At 38.9% G+C, this 25,916-nt stretch overlaps 1 protein-coding gene and 1 long non-coding RNA gene across 9 annotated transcripts in view; one reads left to right on the top strand and one right to left on the bottom strand.

The window, feature by feature from the left end:
- The window catches only part of Mp (collagen XV/XVIII-type protein multiplexin), a 214,114-nt gene extending 208,046 nt beyond the window's left edge, over positions 1–6,068 (bottom strand). For 4 of the 6 annotated variants that reach the window (XM_071794945.1, XM_071794949.1, XM_071794946.1 and 1 more), the window contains exon 1: positions 4,543–6,067. In XM_071794945.1, the coding sequence (XP_071651046.1) occupies positions 4,543–4,553 (11 nt within the window). In that variant the 5' untranslated portion in view covers positions 4,554–6,067. Of the gene's footprint in view, positions 1–4,542 lie in introns of all 6 variants that reach the window. The other 2 variants (XM_071794947.1, XM_071794950.1) reach the window with 2 other exon arrangements.
- Positions 1–25,916, top strand: part of LOC139822839 (uncharacterized) — a 273,173-nt gene that overhangs the window by 210,429 nt on the left and 36,828 nt on the right. The gene's annotated exons all lie outside the window — the stretch shown is intronic.

Here is a 25,916-nt window from a genome sequence, read left to right as displayed (position 1 = left end):
TGAGAATATTTATCAATTTTTAATAACATTTCATTATTTAATAATTTATTGTAAGCGTGTTTTCTTTACCGTCAGTTTGCATTGTAATAAATATGCACCTGCCCTGAATGGCAAAAATCTGACGGCATCTAACATTTATTTCGTCCAAAGAACAGGTGACAACGTCATTATTCTTACTTCGATATCATTAATCATCGCATTCAAATAAAAACTAAACTCACGGGAGCCAGAGTTACGGCGAGCAATAACAATATTTTCTATAAATCCCGAGTTTATTTTGCTCGCCAAGGACCGCAATTCGTTAGCCCATCAAGCCCGATGTCGCGTTTTTTAACGCCAATACCTTTGCTCTAGATACCATTTTCGCAAAGAAAGCGAATTAATAACGATGCAATTATTAAGTGTAGAAGAAATACGAAACAATGAAATACGATCGACGTTTGTAACAATAGAAAGCACTCTCGCACGAATGTCCTGAAAAACAACAGGCAACAGATCGCGGAATTAATCCGCGCAAAAGTTCCTTGTCTCCTGCGAAATAGCGGGGCTTAATGAGAAAGGGGATTCCTCGGTGTCACCCGACCAGCGAATTATACGAGGGACATTATTTTTCACAATTTATGATAGTAGCAGCATGTACACACGCTCCGCCAGAGTCAAGACCTGGTGCCCTCGCATCTGAATTGCTTAATCTAAACTCCCACGTAGAGAGCCTCATGCACGGGCGCAATTCCATTAGTAACAAATCTTTGCCGCGAGACTCGTTTCTCGGTATGGCAATCGGCGACGTTTCTTACGGTGCAGGATCAATCCTCGGCTCTTGCGAACGATACTTTTGTAACAGCTATTCGGCTGTGTGAATTTGTCTACTCGCGTATCGAGAGCGAATTGATTTTTTGGAAGAACCCTACATTTTTTATCGTGTCTAATACAAGATCTTTGAACAAATATATATCTTATGCTGTCAAAAGTATTTCGCGATCGTACATCTAAATCTGCGAGAATACTAACTTCTTTCAAGAAATATCTCTGCAATCGATAATCCTACAAATAGTAATGTAAAAAAAAATATTTTTCTTTTACTTTGAAGTCTTATATTCAAAATATTACATTCAGTTATAATAATACTGTGAAGTTACAATTACACTATAATAACACTATAAATGTTGTAAGATTATTAAAGTCGAAGAGATGGATGTGTTTCCTTGTGGCGTAACGTTCGCCGTAAAGTGGTTCTCCACGTATCGACGTTACGACGAAAGCGATATTTTCTGCAGCGCAGGCAGACATACCTTGCCTTTTGACCTCGCATCACGTTTATTTCACCGCGCACCCGACATTTATTTCGCCTCGCGTCTTTCTTCCTCGGCCTTGCGGATTTGCGTCGTCAAGGAAAAGTAATTTGTTGCTTATCACATGAAGCAGAGGCGGGGAGAAACGCGGGGCGGGATGAATACAATAGCCGTAGCAAATATTAATTTCTACTTTCGTGCTTGCGAGCGGATATCGCCCGGCTTTCAAGGTAATTCCAATCTTGGATGACGAGAAATGACGCTATTTCCGTAGTACCGGCAGACCTTGTCCCGTGATCCGTATTTCATCGGAAGCTATTCTCGTTAAGATGTGAATTCTGAGAAAGAGATTTATGGACGTCTGGAGAACGGTCGAGCAAACTTTCCTTGCACACAAATGTATTTAATTTCTTCGGTGTCTATGACACTTTTGCGCCCGTAAGGTATAAAGATGAAATATATCTATCACTGTTAAAACAAATATCGTGTGAAAGAATTTCTGAAGTTGCCGAGTATAAATATGGTATTAGGATTTTAACATTTGGCCTGATGGGAAAATGAAATGCGGTTGTTATTAAAGATTTATGATGTTAATTAGTAATTTGCAGATAAACAGCATTTCGCTTGATAAGAGAACGTATACCGTTATAATCCGAATATTCAATCTCCAGGGAAGCTTTCAACTTTTAATTATTTATATGTTCGGAGAATTTTGTGCAAACACGCAGATATACCGTTTCATCATCTGATTTCGTCGTGTACGATTTTACAATTTTGTCGGAGATTCCTGGAGCTACGACGGATGAAAATACGTAATACGGATGAAAATTTCGTACTATTTCGGCATCGAATAACAACGAAATTGAGCAACGTGAAATTCCCACGTGTCGTTTACTGGACGCGCGTCCTACGTGTGGCGGTTGGTTTTATGTGTTAAAGTGCGCACTACAGTGGCGTATGCGCTGAATGCGACACTATCACAATGCGCTCGCTCGTAAATGCACACGGCGCGGATTAACATGGCAGCGACTCTTGTCTTTTTTTTCATCGAGGAACAGCTAGACCGCGCACATCGAGAAGAACGTTTCGCTGAATTATGCCGGTCGTCCGCAAACCGCTGGCTGGAGCCGGCGGGATTATCTAGCCTGTCACGACTAGCAACGACGTGACGGTCACTCAAGAGTGTCCAGAGACATTGTCATTATTCATTAATCACCAAATTTTACGTGAAATGAAATGTTCATAAAATTAACGATGAGACATCACGACGCGCCATGTAACCGAATACTTTAGGTAAGATTCCTGTCGGAATAATCCGCGATGCTTCGCAGCAAAATTATAAAATTATACAAGTTCGTTATTACAACGTTGAAATTACGTAATTACGGTGGTACGTTTTCAGACCACCACACGCGCAGTGCCATGCAGTTATGAGACGTACGATCCCATTAAAACTTTAAATTACGTTATATACGTATGCCGAAAAGGCAAATTTCTACCGCGCTCGTGTTCTTGGCAAAACGTACAATATTTCGCGAAATATTTTCCGGCGCGCGCCCGCCGGACGTTCAGGAATTTACTGCCGCGTCGAATGAGAAGCCCGGGATCGCGCGTAGCGCGAAATTTTACGGGTGACAATGACGATGTCGAGCGGTTTGTCGTCCCGCCTCCCGAAGGTATCTGTCGCTGGCGCAGCTGCATTCGTTGCGATCGTAAATAATGGTTGTATTTGGAACACGTCGGGGTAGACGACACGCAGGCGACATCCCTTACGCCTACTAAGACCCCGTGAAAATACCTACGCCTAATTATTACACGTGAATGACTTCCTCGGCAGCGCGAAGACGCGCCTTGGATCTTATTCCCAAGCGATCTTAAGCGGATTTACGCGTTCTCGCGGTATGCAGCACAGAAATACCTTACCAAGTTATTTCTCGTGTGCAGTAAATCGGGTAAATCGTGTCTATTTTTCAATTTATGTAATAAGCTTATAATATCTGGTTCTTTTTTAGTATTTAAAACTAGTTAAGATTGACTGATACTTATAAAAATAGTAAATATGCAATCAAGCTTATAATATATAATTATATGATACATTTATAAGAGGTAGAATAACAATGTATAATTTATAAATTTTTGCAAGACGGAAGAGGAAGGAAGGTTTAAAACCATAGCTAAGATTGACTGATATAAAGATAGTAAATGCTGGATATTTATAATTATCGCATGCACTTGATATATTCAAGTGAGTAGTAGAATAACAATGTACAATTTATGTATTTAAATTTTTGCAAGAGGGGAGAAGGGTGGTTCAACCGAGGAATCCGGGGAATAAATTCGGTTCTCGCGGCACTCTCGGGAGTAATAAATCGTCGAATTAAGGATTATACGTTGAGTGTAACAGGTTCTACGCAACGATCTCTATGCAACTTTGTGCTGCCGACACGGTGAAAGAGGATTTGCTCATCTCTCTCTCAGTGTACGCTCACGATCGGAGAGGATTTGAAACGCGACACTTCTCCGCACGCTTGTCGCACGCGTGAATACACTGCGAGCGCAGGTGTACAGCGAGCGGATTACAGGGCAATAAAAGCGCAGTAAAGTCCGTTTTGTAGCTTTGTCCATAGAAATATGACAAATGCGGCATTGTCTTTTCAAAACGCGAGCACGAACTTAGCGATGAAAATACAATCGTGAAGAAGTCATGATAGTCTAGTCGTGAATGAGAATCTCATAAGAAATAAAAAATAAAAATACGTGTTATTAATTAAATGTGACATGCAGTGAGATTGCAGATATATAAAAATTAGTATTTTTCAAATTACGTTTATATTGAAATAATGACTGACAAAATTATACAACCAACTGTCCGCGTGTGCATTTTGTGTCATTCTCGTTTCTCTCACTTTATTTTAATTATTTTCAAACACTCGAATCGATTGAACATCGCTAAGTTTACAACCGATTTAGTGCCCCCTTCGACCACGATCGTGTAGAAATTTTACGCGACGTTGATCAACTCTTTCAATTCCAATAAGAGATCCCTCGAGTCACGGAGCGTCAAAGGCTTGAGACTGGAGATCACTAAAGTGGCGTTTCCACTCGGCCTCCGAGCGTAGCCTACCTGTGGCTCTCGTTCGTCTCTCGTTTACCCTTTAATTCACCTCCCGTCAATTATCACTCTTGACTGGATACTTGGTGTGAAACCGGCCCGTTCGTTCGTTCGTTCGTTCGTACGTTTTTTACTCACCTAGGCGGCATATTGAGTCATTCCATCGGCGTTACAGGTCGTAGTTCGATCGCGAGCGGTCCTTCCTCGTCTCCGGAAATCGAAGAAACCGGGCGAAAACCTCGCCGAGATCAGCGACCGCAGAGACCAATCAAATGTATTCTTCTTCTCCTCTTCACACTCGCGCGTCCCGCCGCGGTCGAATTAATTTTGTTCACGAATTACCGGCGAAACGCAAGCCGCGACGAAATAACGCGATCGACGGTGGCGCCAATTTCCAAGGTCGGGTCGCAAGGTCACAGCCCTCTTCCGTACCAAGCCGGCCGGCACGATCGGAAGTGGCGATCGTGTCGAATTCGCGCGCGTGCCCGTATCGAGCGCGGAGGTCTCGCTGCGCGTGCTTGCCAGCCACCCCCCTGTCGTTTCCTGCGTCTCTTGCTCTCTCACACACACACACTCTCTCTCTTTCTCTCTCTCTTTCTCTCTTTCCCGGTCAAGATCCTTGTCGCACGCGCACGATGCCCCCACGATCCGCACCACGGTCCACCACTCACTGACAAGGGTCCCTTCGTGACACTTGCTACTTCCTTCTTGATTTTTCTCCCTCTCCTGCCGCCGGCTGCACTTCTCCTCTGCCGCCTCCGCTGCTCTCCTCGACGTCCTCGTCGTCCTCGTCGTCGTTGTGCCGCCGCTTCGACGCCTCGTGGTGCACGTCACGACGCTAGTCACCGCTCGGAGCACGTATCGGCGTGACACTAGATTACGTCGCTGATTTCATCGGAGACGGAGAGCTGACGCTCGCGTTTCCCGCGATGTCTCTCTCTGTGATCGCGCTCACGACTCACCCGCGCGACGATTACGTCCAGGCAGTCGCTGGCTGTCCCAGATCATCGATGCCGTCACGTGGCGCAAGAGGAAACTGTTACTCGATGACAGCCGGAGTGTCACGTGGCGGTGATGTACAATGACGCCGCGTTGACAATCACGTTGACAATCACAAACTCGTGCCGGTGCGTTTCGTTACAGATGACTGGCTGTTTCTCCAATCCTCTCCGTTCACCGGCGGTTTCTCTCGTGACGATCCTTTCTTTTCCCTCGAGGGGGGCGTGTCGATACTTTAGTGATGGAGAACAACGACCTCCCCGACTCCGCGAGTGATACCTGCTCTCGGGCTCGGCAATTATCGTCAATCACGACACTTGTCGCCGGTATTTCATTACATACCAAGGATGATCCGAGATGCTTCTCGATCTCTGAATCGCTGAGAAAACGTTTTCTGCTTATCTCCCGCGCGTTTCCTTTCGCCTCCGGCGCGAAGTCCTCTTGCAATCCACTCGGGATCGTTTCAAATTGGCGTCAGTGTCCCTCTTTCTGTTTCTTTTTTATCTCTCTTCTTTTTTTTAGTCGTCAAATATCTTTCTTCCGTATTCTCTCTGCCTTCTTCGGTCTTTCCAGCCGTTCTCACCTCGGACTCTCGGAATAGTCGCGCGAGAGGAACCGCAAGTGAGCGCACCGGTGCGAACGATCGCGCCGACACAATGGAACAACAGGCCGGGACCGGTGGCGGCTGATTCAAATTCGCTCCCCACGTGGCGGCGACGGCGTCGTCCCCGAGACTGCCGCCGGTACGACGCCCGGCGCCGGTCAGTGCGTCGCCATCTCACGGCCCGGCAGCCAACCGGCTTTACCGCCGTGAATCCTCTTGAAAAACGTCGCCGTCAGCATCGAAACTTGATGCAACCGGTCCTTGAAATAAGTACATAGGCATCCCTATTCTATATGCACATATGTAGGCGAATGCAATTCAAGATTGTCTTACTGCATATTCGCGACGAGTGCTTATTTCGCGCAGAGGGTCGAATAACTGCTCGGTGGTACCGAATGCAAATTTCAGGGATAGGAATAGGTGTAGTTTGAAATGAGCGAGAATAAACCAACGGTATAATAATCGGGGTTGCGTTTGAGAAAGATGGAAATCGGTGCTGGAATATTGCTCGACGATTTCGAAAGGTCAATGTTTGCTTGGTGGAAATAACGGGAGGGAAAAAATTACGAGAGATTATATTGCATATAAAGAAATTCTCGCTAGGCAAATTTCACAGTGCGCAAGCAGAGAAGTGAATTGCGATATCTCGCTTTTCAATTATATCCGAGTGGTTTAATGATGTAGAACTAATTGCCGCAATACTTAGGCTGGATTCGGGGAGCGCGCTATTAGCGCTATTTGCTTATTCTATCCTTGTTTTACATCTGATGAGCGATAAAGACAGAATGATGCAATAGCGCTAATAGCGCGCTCGCCCGAACGCAGCCTTAGAGTTTTAAAGCGAGAAATGATGATCTCTGATCAATTAACTCTGATCATTTGATGATCTCTGATCATTTTAACGAATGCGCATTGTAGCATACGTTACATTTCACGATACAGCAACATAATGAAATGTAGGTATGTAATAAATATGTAAGATGAAATAACACAATGTCCGAATGCATTAATCATATCTATAATACGCGAACTTTGACGATGAGGAAGGTGCATACGTCAACGTAGCGCGCTGATACTGCCCGCATCAATTTGGAGGATGTACCATCTGATCCGTCGCAATGTCAAGGATTTATCATCCAAATTACATTCGCGTGGTCCGTAATACGATCTAAGATCCGGGTCATGTTCATAAAGCAGATCTTAATGTGAATCACTTCTGAAGATGTATCCTATTCTCTGAGTCAATATCGCATAAAGCATGTCAATTAAAATTGAGATTAGAGTAGAATCTAATAGAACATTACTATATAGCAATTACTAAAAGATTTTAAATTATAAATGACACTATAAATAAAACGAATACTAGCGTATTTACGACATATTTATTCAAAATAATATTAAACATTAAATCTAGTCGTGTCTAATAATCGTGAAATTATTGAAAGAAATATTTATAATACAATTTTTTTAATAATTTTATTCTTTTGCTTTTAATAGTTCTAATAATTGCAATAATTATTTTATTAAATAACTGCATATATGATTATTAATAATTATTTCGACACAAACTTCATAATAATTGTACTAGGTCGATAATATTTTTATATATTCTTGAATGAAATTAATGTCTCGAATCTAATGTTTATTTCTTATCAGCTTTTGATTAAATGTATATTAGCATTAAAATAACTCGTTGCACGTTGAAATTTAATTATTATCGTTATTAGTTAAATTGCTCTATATTTAAGGAAAATGACAAATTAAAGATAAATTATTTGATCGTTAAATATACGCTTATTTTTATGGTGAAAAAATATATAATTTTTATGGTTTAGATATTAGTCAAATATTAATTAATTATTGCATTCAATCGATTCGTTGGTAGGATAGTAAATTGATCATTGTCGTTCAATTCATTGACATATAGAAGACATACATGCGCGTCTAAAGCGAAAGAATATATCACGTGTTGATAACTAACGAGTGTATATTCATGTCTATATAGCCCAACATTTTTACATAATAATCACAAGTCCATAACGGGACGTGCCTTCGTTCAGCTGACCCTCCTCCATTCATCCGATCGTCCATTCATTCTTACATCCGTACAATGAACCGTGACATTTGCGTCGCTGCAACACGGTTCACGACCTCCTTCGCCCATGCAATCTGTGATGTAACGAGATTGGCTATTTTAGGATCATCTACGGAGCATTTCACAATCGCATTATGTCTTGTCGAAACGTTCGCGAGAAACTTTATTTCTCTAAACAAACATACTTCTTCGTATTTTTTTTAGGTATGCATATTGTTGCCGCGTTTCTTAGGAAATTTTTCGTATAATTTAAAAAACTTTGCATCTGAAACGCGCGGACGATGCTGTATCGGTCAAGAGAGAAAATATGCTCTTCAAGTATTTCGAAAAAATCAAGGAACGATAAAAAGTTATATAAGGTTTAATCATATCGACATTAAGAAACTGATTTTAAAACAGACCGAAGAATCGATAAATGGAAGGTTATGATTTTGTAATATGACGCGCGTTCTCAGAGAATATCTTAGAATGCGCGACAAATGCACATCTTTTCTCTGTGAGAAAGGACTCTTAGCGTTTAAGAGCTTCGCGAGCTTCTATCTATCAGCTTGTGCCGTGAAGATAGACGCACAGCTGCTTGAGATTCGATTACCGGAGATTATTATGATAATCATCACGAAAAAGACTAAGTGAATGCCGAGTATGGAGCGCGAACGCATTAACGCACGTTGATATTCGATTTTTTTTTATCTTATTGCTCCATCTGCATGCCCAGTAGAAAGTGCTTCCCCGCATCTATGCCGTTCTTGCGCCGACATGCCTTGCTGGTTAACGCGATAACAAAATGATCAGAGGTAAATCACCGTTTAATCGGGCCGACCGAAACCAGTTTTTCTTCAAAAGATGCTTCTGACGTTGATACTTTAAAAGGAGACCGACGCGCAGTTGCTCGTGTCCTGTTATCTCATATCCTGTCGTCATATAATTAAGATTGATTAATATGATAGATACGCTAACATGTACAAAAGAATATTTCTAAACTTAAACGTGTATTCAAAATAATATGCAGATAGCTGCATATAACTCAATATAAAATCACAATTTTTATACGAACGGATTATTTGTTTTTTTTTTCCATAAAATTCAAACAATATTTTTTTATAGTCTCGATGGTTGTCACATAAAAATACATCAAGCGATTAATATAGAGGTGTTCGTCGTTTGGGAATCAACAATAACGCAATCGAAGCACAATAAAAGCCAGATGTTGATAGCCATTCGAGGATTACGGATTCTATATAGCAGGCTCGAAGTATCTCCAGCGGTATCCCCAGCAATTGCCCGTTCGCGCAATTCCCGAAAAACCAATCGCGCGCCCATATAGCGAGTGCGGGGAATTAATTTGACGCCTGATCCACGCGACTCGGCGCGTTATATTGCGCTAGCCGTTATTGATGGCATTCACGGACTCGTTTTAGCACCGGACATGCTGCAAAGTAATTCGCGATCGGCGGATCCGCTACAGCGGTAACGTTGCGGTGCCGTCGTGGCGTAAATTTTGCCGGTATTTAAGACCGCGAGCGAGCGAGGACCTCTTCGTCGCGGTCGTGAGAAAAACGCCGCGGCGACTTGAGCGTGTAAAAAGGATATATCGTCGAGCTGTTAATTGAAATTGTAAAGTGGCAAGCCAGCGACGAAGCCATTCCCGCATTCACGTCCATCCGTGGTAATTTAACGGGAGATTTTAGCGCGCGGGAGGCGTCGCAACATTTGTTAGTCGCGGGGTGGCGACCGCGCTGAGTAACGACGTGGGACAAAGTGTCGTGCGCAGGTGCGCGCCAAGAATCTCTGAAAATGCGGGAAAGGCGACGGGTACCGGGGTGAGAGAGGACCGGTGGGAGGTCGGAGCAATTTGTTTGGATCCGAGATGCAAGTGAGATTAACCCTTCGCCGGCGTGTCGGGAAATTATTACGCTGTCACTTTGAACGGCGTCGATCGAGTAAGTGTCACGCGACGACATTCTTATAAACGCGAAAATGTTAAATCTTTTTGCAAGATGATTAAAAAACTGAAATGGCAAAGTCGACGTCCAATATAATCCTCGTAGCGTGTTAATTGACAAAATGTTTCTGTTTATAATCGTCCGTATTTACTTTCAGCTCAAGACAGAATTGCGAAGCCTTGAAAATGCCTGAAAAAAATATGTATTCCATAAAAAATATCAATTTTATAATTTTATTTATTTTATTAGAAATTATAATATTATAATAGTCGCTGTCTCGTTGGTCTCCCATGAATTTCAGGTTTGTGGAACTTTCTCCATTCCCACGGAATTTTACATCTTTCTGATGATGCAAGGAAAATTAATGATCATATTCGAAATATGTGATAATGATTGATGATGTCTAGTTTAAGTATAAAATTATAGACTAAGCCTTCAGTTCTTGTGTGATGAACGCGTAATCTTGATTTAGTAAGTGAATGCCTAGTAATGAATCCTTAATTATCGTATCGCGTCGTATAACTGTTTCTGACGTTCCCGTCGTAACTCTCGTAGAAATAAAATCTTGGCGCACGTATATATTTACCGCGATTGGAAGGCACTGATAGAACACTGCTTAGTTGCATTTAAGACGGAAAAAGAAGAGGAGTTATTTGATTACACGAGTGGTTACTTCCATTAGTAGACCCGGCCGCGAATGGTCTAAGTCCATTTATTAGTTGAGCGGACAAGATCGTTACAGGGGTAAACTTTCGCGAGGAAGAAGTTTCCAGCCGAACAACGCACGCTCGCTCGGCCGTTTGGAGAGATTTGCACTTAGGCAACTTATTAACCCGGTTTAATCGTGCCCCGTCGAGTCAAACTCTCTGATTGGTGCTGGATGACGTCGGCGTGCTGTTTAATCCTTACACGAAGTCACGAACTAATTTCACGAACTACATTTACAACGTCGTCTCAGTACGCTCGAGATCAGGATGGATTAAAGAACAGCAGCAGATCTCGCCTGCGTGAGGATCGATTATGCGCGCCTCGCGTATTTTCATCTGGAAAATTAAATACTTAAGTGGGCTCGAGTTATTTTTTGCTGATTCCTTTTACAAATTTTATAATATTCTTACATGCAGCTTGTATCATACAATAAATATGTATTAGATATACATATATTATTATTATATCTGAATATAGGATAATGATAATAGGATTACATATTATGCTTTAGGATTAAATCTGATTTAAACAGTAAACGATACGACAGAATATTCCATAGATTATAGAATATTATATGTGTTGATTAATAATAATAATACTGATATAGTATCTAACATTAATTATCATTTTATTGAAAATATGAACTATTTTATATGATTTAAATTATTTAACTCATTTATTTTCGTTTTCAAAGTAACTCTTAATTCAAGTAACATTCTATATACTCTTAGTGTAGACAGTTTCTCTTGATACTTTGTTAAAATATTATATTCCTTAATACGTGTCTCTTATATAATTGTGGAAAGCAAATCGTGTGTAATTATAATCATTTAATTATAAAAAATAGTTTTATATGAAAATCTATTAATTCAAGGAATACTTACTCCTTTATTTGTGTTACTTTTTAATTATACCCTAAGAAAAAGACAATTACAACATTCTCTACAATTTTCGAAAAAATAAATAAAATAAGCAATCCGGATTACAGTCGAACATAAACTTATCATTGCAAGTATTCATTAATATTCTCTCGATAACGGATATTAGTTTAGCTTTAATTATTGAACTCTTTTAGTCTTGAAACGATAAAAGGAAACTTTTGGTTGCCTCGTATTACAACTTATAAAAACTGTTTGACATATTTATTGTTTAAGTACATCTCTATGTACTGCTAAAATATATATATAAAATAAATTTGAAAACAAACTTTTTCAAAGTTTGATTTTTTTGACAAATAATTAATAATGTTAAAAGAATAGTAGTCGGTAATATTCAATGTGATATGCGAAGCGCCTATACTAGAAGCACTCTTATCTCTTGGAACCTTGTATGCGCAGAGCTTTGTCGGTACATGATTTTTTATTTAGTGTGATTTGTTTCTTGACATTCTTTGAGTAAATCTATTCTTGCAAATATCTTGCTAGACTATGCATAGAAGAACTTTAATCTGAATAAAAGTTTTTTTAAAACATAACTTTTAAAAACAAAATCTAGATGATTAATTTTTGTTTCTGTAAAGGATCAACAAAATTTTGATTATCGAATCTTTGATTCTTTCACTGTAATTCTGGCGCATTATAGTTTCAATATATTTTAGTAATATTTTTTATGAATGTATATTTTAAATATTTTATATACCCTTTGATGATACGTTGTACAATATTCCAAAAATTAAATATTGCAACGCAAATATTGTAAGGCAATATCTTATTCGTAACATAAATTATTATATTACATTTTATTTAAGTTTACTAAATTGATTAAATCAACTTCAATTAAATTATTGTCTTAATTATGAATTTTTTACATTATTACAATGCTGTAAACTTAGTCACCGACCATCGGTTATGTCAGCGTTCTCCAAGTATCTCAAACTTACCAGGCCCACATTCAGAAATTTATCCATAGCTACGGACGATATTTTATCGATGCGTATACTCTCTCCTTTTACAACAGATGATGCTATCTTTTGATCCCCACTGTGTAACATTTCCGCAAGGATGACTACGTGTATAGTCATTTAGGCTTAAGACCCGAGTTCCGTCAATTGCAGACAATCATTTACACATTTATATACATTTTTGTATGTATAATAAACATTTGAAGAAAAGTACGAATAATAATTTAATCTAATTTAAAAGTAATAAGAAGAAATAATAAGAATGAGAACAAAAGAACTTCTATCCGAAAATTTGCAAACAATTTTGAATTTTCTGTGCAAACTGGAGCTAAATTCAGAATGCCGTTAAATATCGCGAGTTTACAGTATTGTAAAACAATTTGCCACGTGACATTGTTCTGTCACTCACAAATCGAAATAATAGATCTTTTTGTGATTGAAACAGATATAAGTAGAGAGAAATGAAAAAAATCTTTTTAATAAATCTATTGCATATTAGTATACTTTATTATTTTTTTAATGTCTTAATATGATTTATATCATTTATTTTAATGTTTGAAATATTTAGTAATTAAAATCATTCTAATCGGATAAATAAAACCGTCTTCACCACTGGGTGGCGGAACTTTTGCAGAAATTTATGCGTCAGATACGACATGACAGTCAAAATATTAAGGATAATTCCATGAAAAAAAATATGAAATAGAAAATTAATATAAAGTAAATAAATTAAAAAATTGCTAAAAAATACGAAAATAAATGCAAAAATATTATTTTTGTAAATAATTCCACACCTTCTCGTATATATATCTGACAGAACAGAATAAGCTCTATCCAATCAAACTTTAGCTTTCATGAGAATCTTTGACGTAGTAAAAGATTCAGTTATAATGTTGCTGAGATTTTTACTTGTATTCATTTATGTATCGACGATATCGCGTTGTAAGATGTGATGTGATTGTATGGAATATAATGTTCTCTTCTCCCCACAGATACACCTCTTTTTCTATTTCTGAAAACTAAAAATCATTTTTTATTTACATCCCTTTATTTAAAAAATATATAACTTTTTTCCAATAAATATTTTTAAATAATTTTAGCAATTTAATTTTATCTCATTGATTTTATCTGGAAACACTTCCCAAGCTCACTCCTGTATATTTTAGGATAAAATTCGAGTCAACAGTATAAGGGAACGTCCTGCCGTCGTCAAAATCGATCGCTTCGTATATAGGTCTTCCACATCTCCGTGTTACGACCGACGTTCTGAGCATGTCAGAAAATTAATGATTCTAAATGGCATTCTCTTCCGTCTGAATGTGCCCATCGTATGTACACACGCGCCGCGTTTACACACGTGTCCGACATACGCACAGTCGCTAATTACTCGGCGCCGATCGCGTCTATTCAAGTTCGGCTGTTCATCGGAACCCACGTCCCGGTCGCGGCGAACCATGTGCATCTCACGTAGGTGACTGTTCCTCGCGCATGCAACTGGAATAAAATTCACCCCACGTCGCTCATACAAATCAGCAGTCACGTTCGAGCATCGCATTAATGCCTCTATCTCGGGAATAAGATTACTGAAATGCCTTGCAAAATATATTTAAGCAGGGTTGATTCTCACTGAGTCACACATCAGAGTAGATTAGGTCGGTTCACATTGGCACGATCCAGTTGTCTTCAATTAGTGAAAATAGATCGAAGGGAGTTGAATAGGATAAAAAAGATGAGATTAAAAGCAAGTTTTGTCACGAAAGTAAATTTATTATTGGAACTGAAAAGAAAGGAATCAAAAGAAGTTGACCTTTCAGTTCTTACGTTATAGCTAGACCAATCAAATGCTGACCCGGATCTTAAATATACGATAAGACAACAGAATTCTACGAAATCCAAGTCGTCTGGCTTGTGGACGATTCCGCTACGAAATTAAATTCGCGTTCACATATCACGCTCAGATAAACCGTCAGTTTATTATTTTGCGGTCGCAAGCGCAGACTCCGGTGTCGCTCGTCGGCCGGGTCGCGATAAATTACGCGGTATATACTGTCGGATATCATTATCGCAATTACGCCAGTTCATCGCAACTTGCACACGCTCGTTTCCGCTCCGCGCTCGCAGCGCGCGAGTCACGTGCGGGCAGGTGGCGCCCGCATAATCGCGACGGAAAAAATGCAGTCGCCGCAGAAGTAAGCGAGCGAGAAGCGGCGAGAGCCCGGAACGGAGGCTGCCGCCAGGCTAACGAAAGAAATTTAATTGGAAGTTCCTTTTATTTCGCCTCCACCTCTCGCTCCCTTTCACTCCTCCAGTCTCTCCTCGTTGCCCTTCGTCCTTCGCGCCTTTCATCCTCGATGCGCGCCTCCGCTAAATTGCAACCTCGTGTCCCGTATCTTCAGCGTCGATAACATCGCGTGATTAAGACCAGTCCGCAGGACAGCGCCTATGTTCCCTGCTTCTCCCATCCTGCTGATTCGCGATGCAGATCGGGGTGCGCCAATTTTCGCGAAACTCACGTAACGAGATACGTCGTTCTACGCGCGAGAGTAAAAATAACTTTGCATTTGAGGATAGTCTTCCAACTGTCAATCTGTCAAGCGTGATTTTACTCTAAAAGAAGTTATTTTATCCGCAAAATACTCTTAAGCTTTTATTTCTCAAGATACCTTGTTTCCTTTTGCTTCTTGTTCTCTTTCGCTTTCTTTCTTTCTCTTTCCCCTTCTTTCTGTTTTTATCTCTGCGCGGCGGTCTGAATTTAGCTTCACACGTGTCAGTCCCAATGCCATTTCATTTTTCATACTTTTTATCTTTTCTTGCGCACAATGTTGCACGGAAGCAATGTGCATGATTACGTATTATGCGATTTAGCTCAAAAGGGATCGATTATTTTGTGCACCTGCGGAACGAAGCGTAACTAACGCGCCGACTGAGAAAGTGGCATAATCTTTATAACTGAATATAAAGGAGTAGCAAAACCGATGTTTAGCGCATGTCTTTATTGCATTCACGCATGGTTTCGTTGACCTATATAACATCGATGATGTCGGATAATGTAAATCTACAAGAAGAAAAAATATAAAGTTTTGCATTTACATATACATCTAATTACTGTTTCGTTTAATTGCAATCCGCATTGCCTCTACTGTAAGAAGAAATTAGAAAAACAAAGTGCGAATACTTTCTTGAAGTTTCCTTTGTTTGATCGATTTCATATATTTTTATTAGCTTCGACGAATGCAATTACGAAACCGGATATTTCTTCAATGACCTACATATTAAGTTCTAAAATATTGCATGATATTTAATTATTAAATAAATACTGATAAGTATTACTGTTTCCCCACCTGTTTTTGTCTACTCAAAACGATCAAACCATTTGCCGCGATTTGTATCTTGCGCAACCTGATTTTTTCGGATTTCCATCTATTTAGCATCGCTTCCTTCAGAACTGACCCGACACTAGGGGAACGTTTTCTTTGTTCCCTGAGCCATGGACGTCTTGCGTACTACGTCGCGCCATATGTTCTCCCTGGCACTCACTTCTTGACGTACTCCTTCGAACACCTCACCGTATACGCCTTTGGCGGAAGAAGATTGCGGGAGAGGGTGAATCGGCGATTTTATGCACCTGCGAAACAAAGCGTAACTAATGTGTCGATTTCACTGCGCGGGAGACATGCTTTAATTTACGAAATTAATAATGAAGTTTGTTGGGGGAAAGTACGGATTTAAGCAGCAACTGATCAATTGTTCGTACAATGCGGTGTGTAATAGAGTCCTGAAAATTGGAAACGATGACAATCTACTTCTCGTAGGATAATTTCAACGAGTTCAAGTTATTCGTATTAATTTTCGCGAATTGCATAAAAGCATCGAATGTTTGTGTCCCTTAATGTAACTCTCTTTCTCTCTCTTAAGAATAAGAATGTACTCAAGTTATCATGCGCAATCTAAATGGGACAGAGTCGTGCCCCGAGCACGGAAAGTAAACGGATGAATTAAAAAATGTATCCAATTCACGTAGATTCTTGCGCGAAACGGAAAGCGAGCGGCAGCTGTAATGATACTGGCGAGATGCTTTTACTATCACTACGATTAGGTGCAATTTTTGATTGATTGCATTTCTCCGCCCGACTTTGAGGCGTGTACTGGACGTCTAGAGGAGTGCGCGATGCTACGTACGTCCTTCTTTCGTAATGGAAGCGCGTTCTTAATTCGCCCCTCGTGATCGCCAATCGACCCGACCGATTACGCGGCGCACCGCGGAACACGATCGAGTAAATGGCAATAAATAACAGAGTACTAGTTCTTCGTTCGGGGAAGATTGATAGGTACTGTTCGTCGCTTAACGCGCGATACAATGTAAACTGAAACGTTGTAATAACGAAAAAACTACGGAGAATTATTTCTCTTCGAATTTTTGACCGCTTACACTTTCTCTAATAGTGTACTTTAAAATGAGCTGGATTCGTAATTTATATTGAATATTTCAGTCCATAAAAATATGGAAATATATTTTAAGAATTAATCCTTCTGTCAATGACCGGATATCCGGGTACTCAAAGCGACTTAAATGTTGAAATTTTTATGTTAATTCGCGAATTGTTTTATGACGCTTTAGATATCCATCCTTGGTGTAATAAGAAACAATTTTCAATAGATTTTATCTTGATATTACAATAATTTTATCTTTGTAACACGGTCGCCGTGAAATCGAATAGTACAATGTTCAATGTATGGGTAGCCGGATAGCTATTACTGATTTTTTGCTATTATGACTAAATAAATAATTAACTAACTATAAGAACTCCTCTCTCTCTCGATAACTCCTCCATTTGTGTATTAAAACTCAAACAACTAATGAAAAATTAATTAATAAAAAGAGTATTAAAAAACTCTGAATTATATAAAATACGTCTGTTTACATTTACTGCTCACTCGATTGAGAGGGCCGTACCTGCCGGAACTGGTTTTCTCTGCCTGAAACACAAAAGACCTTTAAATCCTAAATCGATGCTTAGAATCTGCTATAAAGAAATTGTCACAATATGTCTTAATTTGTGCAATGTGTCGAAAACACAGTAGGGGTATTCAAATAAGTTAGAGTTTAACGGTTTGACAGGTTATGTCGGGTTAAAGTCGAGTAAAAAGTTAATTTTTACACTTTTAACCCAAAGATTAATGTGATAGGTTAATGAGACACTTATGTATTTTGCATAACCTTAAAGAGTAACGCGCCCAAACTTAATTAATTAATTTTTTACTCGACTTTAACCCGACATAACCTGTCAAACCGTTAAACTTTAACTTATTTGAATACCCCTATTGGGTATAAAATTATTAGGTTAAAAATTATTCATTGACAGAAGGGTTAAAGTGTCTTTTTATAAATAATACATTAATCATAACTTTACATTAGGGTGGAATATTATCCAAAATCTTTAGTATCGTGTACACGAGATGACGAATCCAAGAATTGAACCTGAATCTTTTGTTCGACAAACGGTTGCTCTATTGAACAACTATTAAGCTATTTAGTTATACTCCTCGGTGGCGTTATATTTTTAAGCTTTAAAAATTTATTTATTGCTACGAGAAAACGACCAACTTCATATTGCTAGTACATTTGTCTGAATTTGAAACTTTTTCATGAAGACATTCTTTACGTCAGATTTCTTTTTTATAAATCCAACTTACCTTGAAAAAGACCGTGTGAAAAAATATATAGTCTTGAAGGCAAGACTTGTTACAAGTCTTATTGTAAAGGAGCTTTTGTGCGTTGTTATTCTTTAGCATTCAAGCGCGACCTGACGTTGCGTGTGCCCCAAAATCGCCGCTGGTAAATTGCAATTCGTCTTAAGCCTCCACGTGGGTAACATCGCAAAATTAAGGTCGGCGAGTAGTATTCGCAAGCCTTCCTTGGCTTTTTAATTCTTTCTTTCGCTTGCGCGCTCTCTTATACATCGAAACGTGGTATCTCAGAATACACCGCGCAACAAGTTGTTATGATGCAACGTCGACCGAGATGAGTAAGCAATTCCATTTTTTAACTATCTCGATCATCGAAATTGTATCGACGAGTTGACACCTTTTTTCCACGATGCTGATTGGTTGTCTCAAAGTTTGCATCCCGGCTTGCTTTACCATGTGCCGTCATTTGTGCGGTTGCACAATCACCGCCAAAAATAAATAACAAAAAGTTACTTATTCAAAACGCGGTTATTTTTGTATTGTGATGTAAATGTTGTTTTGTGTAATGATCCTCCATATCTAAAAAAGAGATGTAAAGTCGATACTCGAATCTATCGAAGTTTATTGTTGTCGCTTTTCCGCGATGCCGATTGGCCGATTGGCCGATTGGCCGATTGCCGATTTTGACAGTTGTGTGTATCAAAGAGTTAATAGTGTAATAGTAATAGCATAATGTTAAAGCTAAATAGCGCGCGCGGTGTCTAATATAATAGATAAATGGCGCGCGCTTGTAGTTTATATAAAAGAAGTGAAACTAATACCTACACAAAATTTTAAGCGAGGCAAAGAAGATGCGTAGAGGCCGAATTTAGCAGAACTGAGCGAAATTACATTTTTTAAACGGAGATAGAAAAAATGTAACCCAAAATTAAATGGCTTTAGATGTTTCGCTTTCTTATATTACTTTTATGGATCTATGTGCATTTTGAGTTAACATTAAAAAGTATAATTGCGGTTTCTTGAATGGATTATTATACTTTGTGTATTTGCACTAATTTGTGTCAAATTTTCTTCCGACCTGAAGTAAAGAAAATATTTTGATTGTGTGATTTTTAAAAATGCTATGAATTGTTTTTATAGACTTATATGTATAATAGACTGAGCATTCCCATTGGCGAGCTGTAGGCAAGATTTAAAGGACAGAGATATGCTTACTGGGATATATGCTTTTTTGTCCAATTGTATGGTTGGCGGAGTGGTGGGTAGACAAGGGAAGACAGATATCCCAGTAAGTATATATCTGTCCTTTAGAGCTTGACTACAGCTCTCCGATGGGAATGCTCAGTAGTTTATTATGCACGTGGTGCAATAAAAAATAAACCGAACTGAACCTGTTGAACGGCGATAGAATGAGATACAGTCTAATGCCGTTGCGAGTCACTATCATAGATCTTCGTTTTTGTGCGTACTTTAATTCTAGACCAAATTTGTGCAATTCCGTAAAGCCAATTAAAAGTGGTTTTGTTTTAACTAAATTTCGCCACTATAGCCCCTTAAGGTTCTATAAATGTGAGTATATTCGTCCGCCATTTTTCTTTCAACCGTATAAAAGGCAGTTTTCGCAAACGTTAATACGCTTTTTAGTGTCGCAATTAATCTAAAAATTTAACTTAAATATCGATTCTGTTGAACTTAAAATAAGTGTTAATTGATTCTTAATTAATTGATTAGACGTGTGTTCTTAAATGCGCGACAGTAGAATTTGTTTTATAAGTGTCATATTCTTCTTAAATAATCTACACATCGTGTCTCTGTTTTATTGCCGCATAAAGTTCTAATCTTTTTAAGCGAAAAGCGTATTGACGTTTACAAAAACACCCTTTCACGTGTGGTTGAAAGAAAAATAGCGGACGAGTATATCTACTTCTCTAGAAATAGAGTATAGAGCTATGATAGTGACTCGCAGCGGAATTTGACTGCACTTCATTTTATCGCCGGACAATCAGATTTCGTCATGCCGGTTTTAGTCTCGTTCGGTTTGTCCTGCTTGACTGACACGCCATTTTTGTATTTTAGGAATTACACGTACGTATGCTAGTTACACGTTTCTGAAAAAGTTTTATTAGTGACGAGATAAATTTGTATAAAGCCAGTAATTTGTATAATTTAAGCATTTATTATTTTATAAATTACACATTAGTATTATTTTTGATTTTATAAGTGAAGTACCATGTGAGTTTAATATGAAACTTTATCACATCGATGCCGGTTACTGTGGACGAATAGTGTTTAAAATTGATTAATTTAAAATGTTTGTAAAAATATTTGTGGGATAATTTGTGAAAATGTAAATCTTCAAGGAAATTCTGGTGAAAATGTGTGAACTTTCAATTTATTCCGAATTATACTTACTATGGATTACCATGGATCTTACTTATCACGGATTATCAGTGATGAACGAGAGTCATTATTTGATCGGAAAATGTAAAGAAGTAAGTTGCCTATATATATATAAAACTTAGTCATTTTTTTATTCCGCGCATATTGTGAGTTTAATATAATATAATGCATATGAAAAATTTGATTTGAATATTTTGAAAACAGTTAATAATGATGATTTTAGCGAATTATCAAGCGCCAAGTATACGCGGAGCGAGACCGACCGTGACTCTTTTACGCGACGCGACGGGTTGCGAGTACTCGAGATGTTGAGATCTCGATAACGAGTGAACGGATCAAGTTCTAAGTAGGCTTGATTGATATGCTATACTACACGTAGTGATATAATAATGTATAGGTAATATAGATTACTAACGCGGTCAGCACGTGGTGACGCTATATCACGCGAGGGGACGCTATCACACGTGGTCACGCGTGACGATGCAAGCACGTGATGGTGATGTGTATATAAGCCCGCGTTACTAATCTATTATCTATACATTATTACATTTTTCATTATATCGCTATTTACTTACTAAAATATTTTTTTCTTAAAAATAACGTTTTCTAAAATACTGATTAGGCATCATTTTCTACGCGCCTCTACTCCCTTTCCTCAACACTAGATTTAGATGCTATATCTATGATTATATCCTTTGTCGTTCTCTTCAAAAATTACCATCGCAGCAAATGCCGTCTAATGCTTAAGGGGATGCTGGAGCCGTCTGTTTTACCGGCATTTTTTGTCGGCACGTAGCGTCGTATTAATTTGACAGAATTAAAAATCCTTTTCCAGAATTGCAGTACATACATTAATGATTCGGGGGAACTCCGATTTTATATAGAAAACGAGAAAAAGTTACGGAAGTACAGATTTCCTTATCCTATTTTTATCTCAATATGGCGTCTCGAGTTGCGGCGAGCTGTCAGCTCGTCACAAGATGTATTTCATATAAGAGATATACCATTGGTACGAATGCGAAAACAAGTTCCCCCGAATTGCACAACAAGAAAAACATCGATAAACCCTTTAAATCAAGATTTGGAAGCGTAATATAAAAGTATAATGTCGATGTGCATCGTGCGTATGTGTGCGTGCAATGTAGCGTGCTATCCTTGTCTATATCTTTGTCCATACAAGGACAGATATAGTTCGCCGGTCTTCTTTACCGACGCCGATCGAGTTCGGCTACGGCTCCAGCATCCCCCAATCTTAAAACGTCATGAACCAATCACAGAGCCGTATTAGCATCTTAAGATATTACTTAAGGGGTTAGTCTACCCTATAGATCGGGCAGAAACAGGCGAATTTTCAGGAATTAATTTCAGACAAAATATCGGTGATACATGAATGATTTTTTTTTCATTATCTTTATTAGGGTTTCAAGAACATGTACAAATTTTTTGGTGTAAAAAAATTTGTACATGTTCTTGAAACCCTAATAAAGATAATAAAAAAAAATCATTCATGTATCACCGATATTTTGTCTGAAATTAATTCCTGAAAATTCGCCTGTTTCTGCCCGATCTAGGGTAGACTAACCCCTTAAGACGGTCTTGAAATAAGAACCGACTATGAATACCGACCTAAATGGTAGAAAATTAAAATATAAAGTGAGATCCTGATGGTAAAAGATGAGGGAAGAAAGAGACAGAATGTTATTCGTCGCTGTTTTACCAACTTTTAGCAAATTATGATATAATAGTACTGCCGACTTGACCTTTTTTATCAACACCACTCAGATCTATTTTCGAACGCGCCCCTGGTAAACTGCTAAAAGTTGGTAAAACAGCGACGAATGATCTATTCCGTCTCTTTCCTTATCTTTTACCATCAGAATCTCACTTTATGTTTCGATTTTCTGCCCTTTAGGCGGTGAGGGCGCATTTTATGTTGACGGCGAAGCATAGGAAAAGTGGGGATAACTGGCAGTCCATGGTTATATAGTCAAAGAACCAAATAAATTTTGAATACAGTGGAAAAGCTTATAATTCTTATTCTTTGTTGCTTAATTTAATTTGTATGTTGACAGAAAATATTTTACTACTTACGTTATTTGTCGGAAAATATATAGTTATTTTACACATCTGCATAAATTAATACGGACTGACATATATAAAGAGGATAAGAATTAAGGGTTTCTTTATTTGTATCCTTTATTTTATCATTATTTTACAATAAAAATGCAGATATATATTGCTTTATTTATTTACTATTTATGTTACTAGTTAATCATTAATTACTATGTTCACTACTATAATTGAGGTTGCAATAAACAAGGTTTGTTTCAAGCATTTTTTCTATCAGCAAAAACGAAAGTATTATTCAGATGCTTATTTTAAGTGTCTCTCCCTGTCATATCTGCTAATAAGCAGAAGAGACGATTATGCTATACAATTATTAGGAAATCGATACATCTATATCTGATAAAAAGCCGATATTTCATTTAACTCGAAGATCATGAACAGAAGTTCAAACATGTGACAGTCTCTCAACCTGCTCCCACCAACCTGCTTTCCTGCGGGAAAAAAAATCTTTCTAATTGCCCCTCAGGAATGTCGTGGCGTGTGCGTTAGGGAAACATATTATATACGCGTAGGAATCGAGTTGATCGCCAAGCAGAGACGCGCACCTGCACAGTCGCGTGCAGCTGGTCGAGACTCGGGCGACTCCACGACGATTGGATTCGATTACTCCTCGGCTTTTCCAGTGGAGGGTCACCGCCGGGAGACAGGGGGGGTAACCGCGAAGCACCAAAGCGTCAAAGCCGGAACGGTCCAGGTGAAACCCGACGAGTAGTCGCAGGTGAAGCGGAGACGAAAGAACGGGCCAGATCGCTAGACGAGTGTAGGGAGATTGAACTACCCAGGTGAAAGACAAACGGGACAGAGTGACAGAAAAGGCGGCAATCTTCCTTCGATCGCTACTTTCCCTTGTTGCTCTCTTTTAAAGTCTTTTTCATGCGACAGTCACGAGAATTGCGCCGATGACTATGATTTATTGTCGCTGCGGACTTTTCTTGTTGCAAATTGAGGCAAAATAGGAATTCTGCGGCATATGGGGATCTCTAGTGAATGAGGAGTTGCAATCGTTTACGTTTACGGCATATTTCTGTACTGTCTAGTTTTTGGAGCATACTTTAAGTTGCACAGAATATCGTTCATAAAACGATAAATTAATGAGGCTACATGTAAAGCATGACACCATCAATGTCATCAGTGTCAATCATTAGAGATTATTTATAAAGCAATTGTATTTTCTAACTTGGTTGATGTAAGACATGCGATGTTAATATTAAAACGAAGTTACATTACAATAATATATTGTGAAAAAGTAGTTTACAATAATAGCAAATAATGTTAAAAATAATAAGAGAAATAATTAGTAACTTAGCATACAAATAATTTTATAAAAGTTAATATCTAATATTTTTTAAACTTTTATGCTTACAGTACATTCATCATAATTTATAGAACTCAAGGAAAGTGATTTTTTAAGCTTGATAGTTATAATGCGTTAGTACACGTTAGTACGCGTTCGGTAACCACCGGCGAATCAATTTTTGTGCGGCACACAGGAACTGTTCGCGAGCAAATTGGCGGAAAAGAAATAAGGGCCCGTGCTTTATCCAAAGGGAAAGCAGTGACTGCTTCCTGTTGGCGTTGGCGCAACGCTGTAATTTCAGTAATTCCTCATTTCTCCCTGCGACCTCCTTCTTCAACCCCTCCTGCCCTACCGTTTTGTTTTGTCAAAATTGCTCGCGGCAATGCTCAAGTCGGTACCATCTCCCTTTTCCCTTTTCAACCTCTTCCCCTTTCTCCTTCTGCTTTTTTTCCAAGCCTATCGCGCGTTGATTGTATCAGGCTTTGTGCGGTTTCCTCGACGTTTTTCGCGTGTTCGCCAACTGTTATTGGTTAAAAGACGAAGAAAAAATTACGCGTTGGGCTCCATTTATCGTCACGCGGTGCATGCTCGTAAAAAATAAAGCAGATAAAAGGAGGCAGAGGAAAGTAAGTCGGGAGAAGGAGAGAAAAGAAGTGCGCACTAACAAGTGGCCAGATTACAATGTGTACTCCGGCAATTTAAACTTTTGCAACTTGGTCAGCCGAACGGCGCGGTCGGCGCGGCGTGGCGCTGCGCGGCGCAAAAACATCCGTAGGATGCGCGCCGTTCTGCCAGGTGTTGCGTCTTTGTTTGCATAAAGAGGGTATTGGCAGAGTGGTATCCTGTTCGGTGAGGTATTCGTTTAAATGGGATTATATAGGCGCTTCATGATAGCTTCGCGAATGATATTTAATACGGTGGAATATTACGTTGCGAGATATTATATATCAGAGTGATTAAGTATCGTTAAAATGTCATACGAAATGTTTGAAGTAGCTCTGGATTTGTGATTTGGATCGCGATTCGACTGCTATTTATGTAAAGATTTTTCAACAAACTTGAAATTGATTTTTTTTTAGATTATGATAAGGGTGAAATTTTCCAAATTATAAGTGATCGAAAATACAAGAAATTTCAAGAAATTTTAGACTATAGTAAATAATGAAATTACATTGAGATCAAATTTAATTTTACATTGCTTTATTATTTATTTTGTATTTTGATATCATCATTAATAAGATATCTTTGGCATTAAGCCTAGTAATTATATCAATATCAAATTGAAGGAGATAAAGACTTATAGCCCATAAATCTAGCATTTTAAATAATGTTAGAGCAAGACACACGGCTCGTCCTTTACAAACCGATGTCGCGTCGACGAGATCGCAGCTGCTTCGTTAATAATCATCGTCTCATGGTCGATGCATAGGATTGCATCGCGTGAGATCATTGACGTGGATATCAATTATGCACCAGTGTTCGCGCGGTCGTCGTCGGTTAAGCATCGATATCCTTGCGGAGTGTCCTTCCGACGGATCCATGAATATTCGCGGTAGAAAGGAGAGACTCGCATCCCCCCCCTGGTCCCTTTTAACTTGGCCCTTAACCCCAGCCATTTTTTATTCTTCAGCAGGCGTACGTACGCTGCAAGCGCGGACTGAGCGAGAAGGAGCGACTCGAAGAAGCGCACCGTTTTCGTTCGTGAAGGAAGATCGCGCGCACGCAGCTGTCGCTCTCTCAGCACCTGCCTC

Source organism: Temnothorax longispinosus, chromosome 12 (genome assembly GCF_030848805.1).
Source record: "Temnothorax longispinosus isolate EJ_2023e chromosome 12, Tlon_JGU_v1, whole genome shotgun sequence".
Taxonomy (NCBI): domain Eukaryota; kingdom Metazoa; phylum Arthropoda; class Insecta; order Hymenoptera; family Formicidae; genus Temnothorax; species Temnothorax longispinosus.
The sequence above is the reverse complement of the archived record's forward strand: the minus strand, read 5'-3'. Positions and strand labels throughout refer to the sequence as shown.